Source organism: Oncorhynchus gorbuscha, linkage group LG17, assembly GCF_021184085.1.
Source record: "Oncorhynchus gorbuscha isolate QuinsamMale2020 ecotype Even-year linkage group LG17, OgorEven_v1.0, whole genome shotgun sequence".
Lineage (NCBI taxonomy): Eukaryota > Metazoa > Chordata > Actinopteri > Salmoniformes > Salmonidae > Oncorhynchus > Oncorhynchus gorbuscha.
Genome location: NC_060189.1, coordinates 6,845,437 through 6,861,600, shown reverse-complemented (window position 1 = coordinate 6,861,600; position 16,164 = coordinate 6,845,437). Strand labels below are relative to the sequence as shown.

General features: G+C 41.4%; 1 protein-coding gene across 1 annotated transcript; it reads right to left on the bottom strand.

Annotated features, from left to right (window-relative positions):
• Positions 1-3,726: 3,726 nt before the first annotated feature.
• LOC124002182 (G-protein coupled receptor family C group 6 member A-like) lies at positions 3,727-12,065 on the bottom strand. Its single transcript, XM_046309521.1, has 6 exons — positions 11,942-12,065; positions 9,818-10,103; positions 7,669-8,499; positions 6,554-6,763; positions 5,813-5,930; positions 3,727-4,835 (listed from the first exon to the last, which is right to left on the bottom strand). The coding sequence occupies exons 2-6, from the start codon at positions 10,088-10,090 to the stop codon at positions 3,895-3,897; spliced, it is 2,373 nt and encodes a 790-aa protein (XP_046165477.1). The 5' UTR covers positions 10,091-10,103; positions 11,942-12,065; the 3' UTR covers positions 3,727-3,894.
• Positions 12,066-16,164: the final 4,099 nt, after the last annotated feature.

Here is a 16,164-nt window from a genome sequence, read left to right as displayed (position 1 = left end):
GTGACAAGTATTAATGACAAAATAACATGCAAAACAGGCAAGCCCAAAAAAACAAAAACAATTTAAAAAAAAACATTTTTGCAAAAACTCTGGTGCTCAAAACAGAGCCCCACCTGCCCTGAATTACAGGTCGCCACTGATGATAATGCAGGGCCCCATGTCACAAGGTTTTGTAAACAATTCCTGAAAGCTGAAAATGTGGCAGTTCTTCCATTGCCTGCATACTCACAAGACATGTCAGCCATTGAGCATGTTTGGGATGCTCTGGATCGACGTGTACGACAGCATGTTCCAGTTCCTGCCAATATCAAGCAAATGTGTGCTGCATGGAGCAAATGATGGTCACACCAGATAATGACTGGTCTTCTGTTCCACGCCCCACTACTTTTTTTTAAGGTACCTGTGACCAACAGATGCACATCTGTATATTCCCAGTCATGTGAAATCCATAGATTAGGGCCTACTTATGTAAATTGACTGATTTCCTTATGCAAACTGTAACTCAGTCAAATCTTTGAAATTGTCGCATGTTGCGTTTATATTTTTGTTCAGTATATATTATTAGTACAAATCTGTTATTAACAAACTCTTGTGCAAGAAAACAAACAATATAAGCCACTGGAATTTGGTTAAATGCAGGGAAACTTAAATCACTTCTACCAAATTTCCATCAACATGTTAAATCTGCAACCAGAGAGAAAAAAAATTTATAGATCAGCTGTACTCCACACAGAGAGACGCGTACAAAGCTCTCCCTCGCCCTCCATTTAGTAAATCCGACCACAACTCTATCCTCCTGATTCCTGCTTACAAGCAAAAATTAAAGCAGGAAGCACCAGTGACTCAGTCTATAAAAAAGTGGTCAGGTGAAGCAGATGCTAAACTACAGGACTGTTTTGCTGCACAGACTGGAATATGTTCCCGGATTCTTCTGATGGCATTGAGGAGTACACCACATCAGTCACTGGCTTTATCAATAAGTGCATCGAAGACGTCGTCCCCACAGTGACTGTACCGAGGATGTCGTCCCCACAGGGACTTTACAGAGGACGTCATCCCCACAGGGACTGTACGTACATACCCCAACCAGAAGCCATGGATTACAGGCAACATCCGCACTGAAGTAAAGGGCAGAGCTGCCGCTGTCAAGGTGCGGGACTCTGACCCGGAAGCTTACAAGAAATCCTGATATGCCCTGCGACGAACCATCAAACAGGCAAAGCGTCAATACAGGCCTAAGATTGAATCATACTACACCGGCTCCGATGCTCGTCTTATGTGGCAGTGCTTGCAAACTATTACAGACTACAAAGGGAAGGACAGCCGAGCTGCCCAGTGACACGAGCCTACAAGACGAGCTAAATCACTTCTATGCTCGCTTCGAGGCAAGCAACACTGAGGCATGCAAGAGAGTATCAGCTGTTCCAGACGACTGTGTGATCACGCTCTCCGTAGCCGACGTGAGTAAGACCTTTAAACAGGTCAACATACACAAGGCTGCGGTGCCAGACGGATTACCAGGCCGTGTGCTCTGGTAGGTGCTGACCAACTGGCAGGTGTCTTCACTGACAATTTTCAACATGCCTAAATGATTACAGGCCCGTAGCACTCACGTCCGTAGACATGAAGTGCTTTGAAAGGCTGGTAATGACTCACATCAACGCCATTATCCCCTAGACCCACTACAATTTGCATATCGCACAAACAGATCAACAGATGATGCAATCTCTATTGCACTCCACACTGCCCTTTCCCACCTGGACAAAAGGAACACTTATGTGAGAATGGTATTCATTGACTACAGCTCAGCGGTCAACACCATAGTACCCTCAAAGCTCATCACTAAGCTAAGAAACATGGGACTAAACACCTCCCTCTGCAACTGTATCCTGGACTTTCTGACGGGCCGCCCCACAGGTGGAGAGGGTAGGTAGCAACACAAATGCCATGCTGATCCTCAACACTGGAGCCCCCCCAGGGGTGCGTGCTCAGTCCCCTCCTGTACTCCCTGTTCACCCAGGACCTCATGGCCAGGCACGACTCCAACACCATGACTTAGTTTGCAGATGACACAACAGTGGCCTGATCACCGACAACGATGAGACAGCCTATAGGGAGGAGGTCAGAGACCTGGCCGGGTGGTTCCAGAATAACAAACTATTCCTCAACGTAGCCAAGACTAAGGAGATGATTGTGGACTACAGGAAAAGGAGGACAGAGTAAGTCCCCATTCTCATCGACGTGGCTGTAGTGGAGAAGGTTGAGAGCGTCTAATTCCTTGGTGTCCACATCACCAATAAACTAGAATGATCCAAACTCACCAAGACATTTGTGAAGAGGGCACGACAAAGCCTACTCCCCCTCAGGAAACTAAAATATTTGGCATGGGTCCTGATATCCTCAAAAAGTTCTACAGCTGCAACATTGAGAGCATCCTGACCGGTTACATCACTGCCTGGTACGGCAATTGCTCGGCCTTCCGACCGCAAGGCACTACAGAGGGTAGTGTGTATGGCCCAGTACATCACTGGGGCTAAGCTGCCTGCCATCCAGGACCTCTACACCAGGCGGTGTCAGAGGAAGGCCCTAAAAAATTGTCAAAGACCCCAGCCACCCCAGTCATAGACTGTTCTCTCTGCTACTGCATGGCAACTTTAACCATATCTACATGTACATACTACCTCAATCAGCCTGACTAACTGGTGTCTGTATATAGCCTCTACTTTTATAGCCTCGCTACTGTTTTTCACTGTCTTTTTACTGTTGTTTTTATTTCTTTACTTACCGATTGTTCACCTAATACCTTTTTTGCAGTATTCTTTAGAGCCTGTAAGTAAGCATTTCACTATAAGGTCTACTACACCTGTTGTATTCGGCACACGTGACAAATAAACTTGGATTTGATTTGAAATAAATGATAAACAACTACTAATCAGTATAGCATAGCTAGGGGGACATAATGTACTGTATTCTGGAGAAAAATTATTCCTCTAATGCTTGGGTTCATGTTCCCATAATGCAATGGTTTATGCAAAGTTCCATGCTTCCAATAAGTATCACTGGTGCTTGACAGTCTTATCATGGGTCACACTTTGAAAAATTCAGATTGTCCATCTGTAGAGGCTCTTATTATTATTATCTATCCTTATGCTTCGTCACTTTACCCTGCCTTCATGTACATATCTACCTCAAATACCTCATTATTAACTTTCCTGATGCCTAGCCACTTTATCCTGCCTTCATGTGCATATCTACCTCAAATACCTTATTATTATCTATACTGATGCCTAGTCACTTTACCCTACCTTCATGTGCATATCTACCTCAAATACCTTATTATTATCTATCCTGATGCCTAGTCACTTTACCCTACCTTCATGTGCATATCTCCAATTTGTAAGTCGCTCTGGATAAGAGCGTCTGCTAAATTACTTAAATGTAAATGTAAATGTACCTCAAATACCTTATTATTATCTATCCTGATGCCTAGTCACTTTACCCTACCTTCATGTGCATATCTACCTCAAATACCTTATTATTATCTATACTGATGCCTAGTCACTTTACCCTACCTTCATGTGCATATCTACCTCAAATACCTTATTATTATCTATACTGATGCCTAGTCACTTTACCCTACCTTCATGTGCATATCTACCTCAAATACCTTATTATTATCTATCCTGATGCCTAGTCACTTTACCCTACCTTCATGTGCATATCTACCTCAAATACCTTATTATTATCTATACTGATGCCTAGTCACTTTACCCTACCTTCATGTGCATATCTACCTCAAATACCTTATTATTATCTATCCTGATGCCTAGTCACTTTACCCTACCTTCATGTGCATTTCTGCCTCAAATACCTCGTATCGCTACTATCAACAAACTATTTGCTGACAACAGCCATGCCCTTCTTTTCATAGTGTTTCCGGATGTAATTTGTGATGGCATTCTCGTTGTTGAGCTCTTTCCTGAAGAGCATGATGTAGCACTTGGGAGCAAAGTGACAACAGAGGACGCTGTAATTGGACACCAAGATGGCCGCCGCCTCGATGGCCTGCTGGTACTTCCCCGACATGTTGATGTAGACCGGGATGAAGACGATCCAAACCACCAGGAAAATCATCATGCTGATGGAGACAAAACTGGCGTTCTTATACAAATCTGGCAACTGCTTCCCTTTGAACGCAAACAGGAAGCAGACCACTGCCAGCAGGGCAATGTAAGTCAACATGGCGCCAAAGAGCATCTTGGAACCTTTGTTGCACTCCAGAAGGATGGTGGCCTCGTCGAACCTGCTGCTTTCGACAATGAACGGTGGGGCGTAGGTCAGCCACAGCACGCACACGGCCACCTGGACCGCCGAGCAGCACGTTACCACGGCGATGGGTCGGTTGAGGCGCTTCAGTGTGTCGCCGACTGTAACTCTCAGATTGAAAGTGAAGCCGACAAAGATCTGGAGCAGGTTGGCCAGGATGCAGGAGACGCAGACAGTGAAGGCCATGCCAAAGAGTGGGAGACCCGCCAGGCAGGTGGTCTTTGTTGGCTCCCCCAGGAACATACTGATACAGCAGAAGCAGGCCAGCAGGGACAGCAGCTCCAGGAAGCTGAGGTAGCCTCCAGTGGATTTCACTATGGGTGTTCTTCGATCCACAGCAAACAAAATGGCCACCAGAAGGCTGACAACAATCCCCAAGACATCAAATGAGACCAGAACAGTGGTGAAAGCGTCAGTCCACCCCAGGTACTCAATGGTTTTCATCACACATCTGTCCATGTCTGAGGATGTGTACTCCCTTTGTGGATGACAGGCCACGCACTTCTTACCTGAGGGTTGAACCAAATAGACAGTATGTGATATTTGTGATAATAATCATCCAATTTGTAAGTCGCTCTGGATAAGAGCGTCTGCTAAATGACTTAAATGTAATGTAAATGTACTTGTTTGAGGAGTATGCAGGATATATTTACATGAGGACGTTTGGCTTTGAATAGAGTTACGTGAGAAACAGGCGTTGTCTGGTATTATGACACTATTTGAAGCAGTCCACAGTAACTACACTTATGCAAATTACCTATTTGCTTAGAGACCCAATTTGCCCTCAGAACATCCTCAGTTCATCCGGCTATGGGCTCTACAAGGTGTCGAAAGCATTCCACAGGGATGCTGGCCCATGTTGACTCTAATGTTTCACATAGTTGTGTCAAGTTGGCTGGATGTCCTTTGGGTGGTGGACCATTCAAGATGCACACAGAAAACTGTTGAACGTGAAAAACCCAGCAGCGTTGCAGTTCTTGTCGCACAAACTGGTGCGACTGGCACTTACTACAATAGCCCGTTCAAAGGCACTTAAATTTTTTGTCTTGCCCATTCACTCTCTGAATTGCACACACACACACAATCCATGTCTCAATTGTCTCAAGGCTTAAAAATCCCTGTTTAACCTGTGTCCTCCCCTTCATCTACACTGATTGAAGTGTATTTAACAAGTGACATCAATAAGGGATCATAGCTCTCACCTTGATTCACCTGGTCAGTCTATATCATGGAAAGACCAGGTGTACTTAATGTTTCGTATACTCAGACTAAACATTTAGACAATAGACTCAATATGTCCTCAGATCAGTTACAGACCTAAAGTAAAAATAAATTGTGGCCATATAGAACTGTAATCAGATTAGTTGCAAAAATCCCCTCAGACAAATCCCTGGTGGTATGGAAACTGACCTGCTTTGGCTATTGTCTGATGATTTTTCAATTTACATCAAAATCAATAAACATCTTGATATTTTACTGTACTTACCACCTCCGGTAGAAATGTATCCACGACTGCAAAGAGAACACTCCTTGCAGCATGAGTTTATCTTTGAAATTAACTGATATCCCGGATTACATGTCTTACAGCAGTTGGCAAAAGTCACCTAAAAAAAGAGAGAAGACTTTAGGTAGCACTTTACATTGCAGCATGGAATAAAGTGGTAATAATATGCTAATAGTAGAGTAACAACTAATGTCAAGTAGACTTCATGTCCAATGCTATCTATTGTGTACTGTAGATCGAGCTCTTTGCCCCAACCTAAAAATTAATAGGAGGGTAAGTGAACCCACATCCAAGAATAATGATTAAAGATAGGAAGGCTTACTGTAACATTTAAAAACACTGATTTAAGACAGGAAGGCTTACTGTAAAGTTAAGAATACTGATTTAAGATAGGAAGGCTTACTGTAAAGTTAAGAATACGGATTTAAGATAGGAAGGCTTACTGTAAAGTTAAGAATACTGATTTAAGATAGGAAGGCTTACTGTAAAGTTAAGAATACTGATTTAAGATAGGAAGGCTTACTGTAAAGTTAAGAATACTGATTTAAGATAGGAAGGCTTACTGTAAAGTTAAGAATACTGATTTAAGATAGGAAGGCTTACTGTAAAGTTAAGAATACTGATTTAAGATAGGAAGGCTTACTGTAAAGTTAAGAATACTGATTTAAGATAGGAAGGCTTACTGTAAAGTTAAGAATACTGATTTAAGATAGGAAGGCTTACTGTAACATTTTCGAACTCTCTGATGAGATGCTCTCTAATGCGGATGGGTTCATCAGGCCTATATTCTCCAACGGTTATTATCCGATTTTCTGAAACCGACATGTTCCACTCTACGATGTCATATCCTGTAGTAGGGTCACCATTTTGATTGAAAGATATGTGTGTGGTATTGTCCACTATGAAGTTAACCCGCTTGAGTTCCTCAAGAAGCTGTGGACACAACCAGCTAAATATGAACAGCGGGCAGCATCTTATAGTTTACTCTGTGGTGTTATGTAGGAGAGATTGTATGTCTAAAATACAGTCAACCCTATGGATGAATCCTAATTAACAACAGTATCACAATAAAGGTCCATTCAAATAAGATTATTTTTCTAGAATAACAAAAAAAAGAAGATATCTTATGGTAGAAAAAGTACATTTCCAGATCCCCAAAGTAGACTAATATCGAGAGGAGTCAAACATCTGCTATCTGAGCAGCTAACCGATCGCTGCAGTTGTACATAGTCCATCGGTAAATAGCCCACCCAATTTACCTACCTCATCCCCATACTGTTTATATTTATTTACTTTTCTGCTCTTTTGCACACCAGTATCTCTACCTGTACATGACCATCTGATAATTTATCACTCCAGTGTTAATCTGCAAAATTGTAATTATTCACCTACCTCCTCATGCCTTTTGCACACAATGTATATAGACTCTTTTATTATTATTATTTCCCCTACTGTGTTATTGACTTGTTAATTGTTTACTCCATGTGTAACTCTGTGTTGTTGTCTGTTCACACTGCTATGCTTTATCTTGGCCAGGTCACAGTTGTAAATGAGAACTTGTTCTCAACTAGCCTACCTGGTTAAATAAAGGTGAAATAAAAATAAATAAAATAAAAGTATGTACAGTATATGCATCAATCTGAAATTAATGGGAAAGATTGGCAATAATTTCCTCGTTCTATTTGGTGTCTATCTTTTCCATTAATTTGGGGCCGAGGCACATAGCATAGAATCTTTAGAGGTCTGAAAACCAACACCTATTTTTTGGAACCGATTTTGTAATGAAGTGATTATAAAGTGTTAGTGATTACGTCAAACCACACAGTGCAGTGGCTTACCTCCCAAACAGCAAAACTGCCATTTCGTTTACACCTTACATTGTCGCAGTTCAGCAGGCTTCTCAGCCCCTGAGCAATGACTTTGACCGCTAGATAGATGTAATAAGACTCATCCTCGTCAATGTACTTCAATAAGCACCTTCTGTCCAGGCATGTCCTTCCACCACTCTCTGACTGGGATTTGGTGTCGGGTAATGCACAGTTCAGCACACTTTCATCTACCAAGGAATCGGGACATGGAGGATAATGACACATAAATTCATGGATAAAGCTGTTCTGTGCTTTACTTTGGAACATAGAGTCACGGACGTACTCATGAAAACCCGGCACTTTGTTTCTCTTTGGAATGAATCCAAATACCCTCCCAACCTTTTGAATATCGGGCATTTCAGAAAGCTCCTTGTTGGTGGCCCAAGTGTCACATGCAATCCAAATTCTGCTGATCCCCATTCTAAGGACCTCTTTGAGGATGATCCTAACATTCAATTCAGCTGTGAAAATGACAATGGCCTCGGCAGACGAATTGCGAATCTTTGACATGAGCACGGCCAATTCTGTTTGCGTTCTGGTCTCGTTGAGTATAAAGTTTGCTGATAGGATCTCCTTGAAGTCCACACACAGTTTCCTGTCATTGAAGTGATCGATCAGCCTCTCGGCGCCATACTTGCCGAACTCATCGTCACTGCCTATCACTCCCACGCTCTCCCAGGTGAGATGCTTCACCAACTCGGCGATCGCAATGGTCTGATGCTCATCACTGGAGACCGTTCGCAGAAACGAGGGGAACTTGCACTTCCTACTGAGCAACTCACTTGTTGATGAATAACTGATCTGCAAAAATGAGGAACAAAGTGTTGAACAGCGCGAGAGCAGAAGTTACAGTGGTCATTATGTTTTCCCACTTGAAATTAAACCCAACTTATAAAGGCTTTATAGAGCATTGAATGCTTTATGGAGCATTAAAGGCTTTATAGCGCATTAATAACGGCTTTATGGAGCATTAATAAAGACTTAATAGAGCATAAACAAAGGCTTTATAGAGCATAAACAAAGGCTTTATAGAGCATAAACAAAGGCTATTAAGATTATTTACGTTTTCACAAGTACAACACAGACTCTTCATAAATAATTTATAAGCAAAGTTATACTCCATGAAGGGTTAGTCACTATATAAAGGGTTAGTCACTATATAAAGGGTTAGTCACTATATAAAGGGTTAGTCACTATATAAAGGGTTAGTCACTATATAAAGGGTTAGTCACTATATAAAGGGTTAGTCACTATATAAAGGGTTAGTCACTATATAAAGGGTTAGTCACTATATAAAGGGTTAGTCACTATATCAAGGGTTAGTCACTATATCAAGGGTTAGTCACTATATCAAGGGTTAGTCACTATATCAAGGGTTAGTCACTACATCAAGGGTTAGTCACTACATCAAGGGTTAGTCACTACATCAAGGGTTAGTCACTACATCAAGGGTTAGTCACTACATCAAGGGTTAGTCACTACATCAAGGGTTAGTCACTACATCAAGGGTTAGTCACTACATCAAGGGTTAGTCACTACATCAAGGGTTAGTCACAAAATAAAGGGTTAGTCACAAAATAAAGGGTTAGTCACAAAATAAAGGGTTAGTCACTATATAAATGGTTAGTCACTACATCAATGGTTAGTCACTATATAAAGGTTTAGTCACTACATCAATGGTTAGTCACTATATAAAGGGTTAGTCACTACATAAATGTTTAGTCACTACATAAATGTTTAGTCACTACATAAAGGGTTAGTCACTACATAAAGGGTTAGTCACTATATAAATGGTTAGTCACTACATCAAGTAGTCACTACATCAAGGGTTAGGGTTAGACACTACATCAAAGGTTAGGGTTAGACACTACATCAAAGGTTAGGGTGAGACACTACATCAAAGGTTAGGGTGAGACACTACATCAAAGGTTAGGCTTAGACACTACATCAAAGGTTAGGCTTAGACACTACATCAAAGGTTAGGCTTAGACACTACATCAAGGGTTAGGGTTAGACACTACATCAAGGGTTAGGGTTAGACACTACATCAAAGGTTAGGGTTAGACACTACATCAAAGGTTAGGGTTAGACACTACATCAAAGGTTAGGGTTAGCATACCTGAGCCACTAAAGGTAGAGCTAGTAGACGGGCAACAGCTATTGACTTCTCAGAATACCTCTCCCCAATTACCACTTTAACATGTGGTGTGGTTACATTAGGCTTCACCCCCTGCCCCTGGATGTCCTCCATCATGCTCAGTGTTGCTCTGATGGCATTTGTTACATCCCCACAGGTGTCGTATATTTCGTATCCGACCCTCACATTGGGCAACATCTGAGACCTGTTTATCTCTTGGATGGCATAAATCATCACTTGCGATCGGAGGAACATCTGCACGTCGTAACTGCAAACATTATACAATTAGAATGGTTTGGAAGAGCGTACTGTACGTTCTAGTTGCAGTCTTCTAGTTGCATAGAATTTTAGTTAGATATAATTCTAGCTGCATAGATTTCTAGTTACATAGCATTCTAGTTGCAGTCTTCTAGCTACATAGAATCCTAGTTGCATAGAATTCTAGTTACATGAAATTCTAGTTGCATAGCATTCTAGTTGCGGTCTTCTAGTTACATGAAATTCTAGTTACATGAAATTCTAGTTGCATAGCATTCTAGTTGCATAGCATTCTAGTTGCATAGCATTCTAGTTGCATAGCATTCTAGTTGCATAGCATTCTAGTTGCATAGCATTCTAGTTGCATAGCATTCTAGTTGCATAGCATTCCAGTTGCATAGCATTCCAGTTGCATAGCATTCCAGTTGCATAGCATTCCAGTTGCATAGCATTCCAGTTGCATAGCATTCCAGTTGCATAGCATTCCAGTTGCATAGCATTCCAGTTGCATAGCATTCCAGTTGCATAGCATTCCAGTTGCATAGCATTCTAGTTGCATAGCATTCTAGTTGCATAGCATTCTAGTTGCATAGCATTCTAGTTGCATAGCATTCTAGTTGCATAGCATTCTAGTTGCGGTCTTCTAGTTACATGAAATTCTACTAGCATAGCATTCTAGTTGCATAGCATTCTAGTTGCATAGCATTCTAGTTGCATAGCATTCTAGTTGCGGTCTTCTAGTTGCATAGCATTCTAGTTGCATAGCATTCTAGTTGCATAGCATTCTAGTTGCATAGCATTCTAGTTGCATAGCATTCTAGTTGCATAGCATTCTAGTTGCATAGCATTCTAGTTGCATAGCATTCTAGTTGCGGTCTTCTAGTTACATGAAATTCTAGTTGCATAGCATTCTAGTTGCATAGCATTCTAGTTGCATAGCATTCTAGTTGCATAGCATTCTAGTTGCATAGCATTCTAGTTGCGGTCTTCTAGTTACATGAAATTCTAGTTGCATAGCATTCTAGTTGCATAGCATTCTAGTTGCATAGCATTCTAGTTGCATAGCATTCTAGTTGCATAGCATTCTAGTTGCATAGCATTCTAGTTGCATAGCATTCTAGTTGCGGTCTTCTAGTTGCATAGCATTCTAGTTGCATAGCATTCTAGTTGCATAGCATTCTAGTTGCATAGCATTCTAGTTGCGGTCTTCTAGTTACATGAAATTCTACTAGCATAGCATTCTAGTTGCATAGCATTCTAGTTGCATAGCATTCTAGTTGCATAGCATTCTAGTTGCATAGCATTCTAGTTGCGGTCTTCTAGTTGCATAGCATTCTAGTTGCATAGCATTCTAGTTGCATAGCATTCTAGTTGCATAGCATTCTAGTTGCATAGCATTCTAGTTGCATAGCATTCTAGTTGCGGTCTTCTAGTTACATGAAATTCTAGTTGCATAGCATTCTAGTTGCATAGCATTCTAGTTGCATAGCATTCTAGTTGCATAGCATTCTAGTTGCATAGCATTCTACAGTAGTTGCATAGCATTCTACAGTAGTTGCATAGCATTCTACAGTAGTTGCATAGCATGCTACAGTAGTTGCATAGCATGCTACAGTAGTTGCATAGCATGCTACAGTAGTTGCATAGCATGCTACAGTAGTTGCATAGCATGCTACAGTAGTTGCATAGCATGCTACAGTAGTTGCATAGCATGCTACAGTAGTTGCAGTCTTCTAATTACATGGAATTCTAGTTAATAGCATTCTAGTTTTGACAGCAAAGGTACACATTACCTACAAAGACACAGCACTTATTGATGACGCTCATTGATGTTCACTGTATACTCACTCAGTGCATGTCTTTTGCGGAGGAATCGTGGACCCATTAGTTTTCACCTGCAGGTAAATAGGAAAAAGTCCACCCACAACAATGTCCCCAGGGACATAAATACGACGAGGATTGTTGTTGACTGAACAAGAAGGTCCCGAGACTATTGAGGTTACAGTCATAATTAAGAGCAACAAGACCCACATTGTGTATTTACTGTAGACTGGTGCTGAGGTCCTGTCTGTGTAATAACTATGTGTCACTCCCTGTCTATTGAAGACCTGTATATGACAGAGGAAGTTTGAATATTTGCATACAGACTACAAACAGAATTCAGAGTAACAGCATTGTCTGTTTGTTTTCTAAATAAGGCAATGAAATGAATGTGTAGTTCTTATCTATGAAGATGAAAGGAAACCAAACAGTTGTAGAATAAAACCCAGCAATTTATAATAGTATATATGCCATTTAGCGGACGCTTTTATCCAAAGCGACTTACAGTCATGTGTGCATACATTCTACGTATGGGTGGTCCCGGGAATCGAACCCACTACCCTGGCGTTACAAGCGCCATGCTCTACCAACTGAGCTACAATATGAAACTTCTGGTTTGTGGTTTGTTTACAACCATTGTCATTTTCTAAGCACTCGTATTCAGTTTGTTGAGGGGGCTTTCTATACACAATCCAACAGGATAATTGCCTTGTTCAAGGGCACAGCGGCAGTCGGTTTGGAATCTGACACCAGTATCCCTTCAAATGCCAGTTGAGTTTGTCAGTGTGTTATTTTTTAGTACTGTAGCAAGATGACTTTTGAAAAGGTCTTGAGGGACTTGACTTGCAGGATCCGGGTAGAAGTAAATGTTTTAATACAGAGTTTTGGGGTACAATGGTGTAAATAATGTGTGACTCGGCTATCTTGTGTCTGTTGGAGCTGCTGGCATTCTCACTCGAACCAATGGCTGGAAACACTTGCCCGGAAAACAAAGAGAGAGGAGAGACAGTAGCACAGCTACCACAGGCCATCTGAGTAGTGACAGCTGGTTTGTCTGTGACCAATCCTTGTCTGGCATGGTTGGAGATGGTTATGCTAAGGGAGATTTGCAGTAACTCAAGAGACAGGAGTAGTTGTCATTCTTACACGACATTCCACCATAACAGCTCTTCAGAGCACCCGGTTAAATAGTGTTTAGGAGTGCTTTTCCATGGTACAAATAGTAAGAAATAGATATCATTGTTGGATTTCTGGGGATTGTGTTTAATTTACTGTAATCTTAAATAGAAATACTGAACTATTTTAACATGGTTTATTTTAAGCTATTTCCCTATGGCGGACAGAACGTGTTGCTACATTACACTGACTAATGGTTTTCACCACAATAATTACAGGAAATACACATCCCTTTTTACTTCATATTAGTGATGTTTGTAGAAAAGTTTACAGTCGTCACAATCTTACAAAATCGATTGCTTAAAACAGATCAATATCTTTGGTTTAGCTCCAGTGTTTTTCTCATGTGCACCTGTCTGTAGATGATCTTTGACCTCCGCTGTGATTTTCAGACCATGGAGGCAATCTTTTTTATTTTAGGGCTCCTCGTATGAATGTCTCTGGCATAGGTTTTTAAGCTATCATTCAACTGAAAACCGACCCGTTTGTCACGTATCCACCCCCAGGCTGCCCTGCATCACGCACACCTGCCTTCCCTTGTCACGCACATCAATGTTGTTGGACTCAGCCATGATCTGTTTATTTCCTTCCCTATATTTGTTCGTTCCCCAGCTCTGTATTGATTGTATTTTGTCTCTGTTCCTGTCTCGTGTCATGTCCGTTATTTATTAAATGTTTGACTCCACGTACCTGCTTCGTCTCAGCCAGATCGTCAGTTTTTGTTCGCCCAGCCGGTCCAGGAGTTTTTTTGTTTTGTTTTGTTGGTGACGTCGGGGTGGATTCCGCCACGGATGGAACCCGGGGTACCTAAGCCAGCCCGTCGGGCTTCCACGCCCTGGCTGGCCCTAGAGGTTTACTTTCCTCGGTCGGCTCCGCGGCATCCTTTCTGCAGCGGGATCGTCAGGCTCCCATGCCTCAGCCAACTCGCCAGGCTCTTACGCTCCTGCCGGTTCGTCGGGCTTCCACGCCCCAACCGGCTGGCCCAGCGCCCATGTCTCGGCTGGTTCGCCCAGGTGGGAGGCCGGGTGGTGCCCTAAGAGGGGGGTGTTCGGTCACGTCTGCTCCCGCAGTACCCATGAACACAAGTTTGACACACGAGTGTGTCGGGAGTAATTTGTATGCCTTCGTCTTCAAAACATCACAATTTATTTCAGCATATTGATTATGAATTTAGACATTTAAAACCAGTGTTTTGACACTCGGCTATAACTCAAAAATACACGAAAACAGAATATAAACGGTAATTTTAACAATTTTTCAACAGCATTCTATTTAATCCAGTAAAAACTACCGAATGAGCCCCAAAAAATGTCGTTTGATTTATTGATTTTGATGATATTATTGAAATCGTGAAAATACGTTTGTCTTGCCTGTCAGAACTCGTAAACTACAACATAACATGTCAATCTAACATACTACTAAGACCCAACACGGTATTTCTTGAAGCTTAAAGCCACTGTATATTCACAATTACCAAAGTTTGAAACCGTAAATGATTAAACTTCGCAAATTTTTTAAAACTTTAAATGCGTTATGAAATAATGACATGAAAATGATTTTAGGGCAGGTTGTCAGCTCTATCTGCCCGGACGCTAACTTCCAATCATGAGAAGAACCCGGCCCGTTAGAGTAAGTTCGAGATTTCCCCGTCTGCCCTTACGCTAACTCACCAAGACCACCCAACCTGTCTATTAGGTTAGGTTCAAAACAAAGAAATCAAAACGTCTTACCTGCGTGAACATCTGTAGGATGATTTTAAAGAGTAGCTTTATGGTAAACTCCGTTCCCCTCTTTGTCAATTACACACGCTGTGCTGTTCATCAGTCTCTTCCTATCACGAGACAATTTACAATATTGTCACCCATCAGACGATTGTCAATTTAGCCTACATCTATAATTATGATGGGCCAGTGGTCGCTCAGACCTTCTGGGGGGGGGCTGTGAAACTGTGGATGCCACTGATAGACTTATTTAGAAAAATGTCAAGGACGGAGGTGGACATGACTTTAAAATTGTCATGACATTAACATTTTAAATATGTTCCTAATACATCGGCAGCTGTTCTAGCGTTAAACAATTGGTTGTCAACAAACCTTGTTGGCTATTGTAGTCTTTTGACTGTTAACAAACCGGAATCTCTAAAGTTGTCAGAAGTGAAGCATGCAGCATGCAACTAACTGTGCCAGCGCCTGACCTAAAACCAACCCGCACCTTACCGCATTTGACCACTTCCTGTTTGTTGCTGTTTAACAGGAAACCAGACTTTTAGGAAACCAGTTTAAGCAAAGATTGTCTATTAAATTGACAAGATAGTAAAGTAACCGCTCTAATTATGGTAAATACATGTCCTCAGATGGAAGACAGGCAGGAGAATGCGAGATCAGGTGGGACTATTCTAGCCAATGAGAGGACAGATACGCGTGTGAACAGCAGGCCATGGAGCTATACACTGTATATAGACATAATAGGACATTTGAAATATATTTAATATTTTTTAACTTTTGTGAGTGTAATGTTCATTTTTGTTTGTATTTCACTGTTGTTTATCAATTTCACTTGCTTTGGCAATGTAAACATGTTTCCCATGCCTATAAAGCCCCTTAAATGGAAAAGTGAATTGATAGAGGACTCATCTTTGTATCTGTGCCATTATAGTGTCTGACAATATGGGCAGCGCCATTGAGGCTATCTCCATTTTTAAAGAAGTAAATGTTGTTCTTCTTCATTGGCTGATTGCTCCCAAATCATAGGAAAACCCACCCACTGTACTGCTTTAAAATGGTGGAAGCCCTCAATGGCAATGCCCATGCTAAAACAGATTATATGCATGACCAGTCCTCTCTCTATGACAACTAGCACAAGATATAGTCGTTTTTTTTAAGTTGCCGAAATGCCACTTGCCTCTACTTATATCAGTGTATTCGTAACAACTCAACAATTACAAAATGTATATTCGATAAAATAAGCCTCACGTAGTAAAATTCGCAATACATTTTTCTGTTACCAAATTTAACTCTCTCATTTGCCTCCGTACAAAAATTCCTCCCTTTGTGCGATTATTTTTGTGGACAGAT

Bases quoted from the DNA above. Each gene is read 5' to 3' on its own strand.
- LOC124002182 (XM_046309521.1), bottom strand. From the start codon at position 10,090: ATGTTCCTCCGATCGCAAGTGATGATTTATGCCATCCAAGAGATAAAC. The intron at 6,764-7,668 runs GTAAGCCACTGC...TTGTGTCCACAG, and splicing joins GCAGTTTTGCTGTTTGGGAG to CTTCTTGAGGAACTCAAGCG. The intron at 4,836-5,812 runs GTAAGTACAGTA...TTCAACCCTCAG, and splicing joins ATACATTTCTACCGGAGGTG to GTAAGAAGTGCGTGGCCTGT.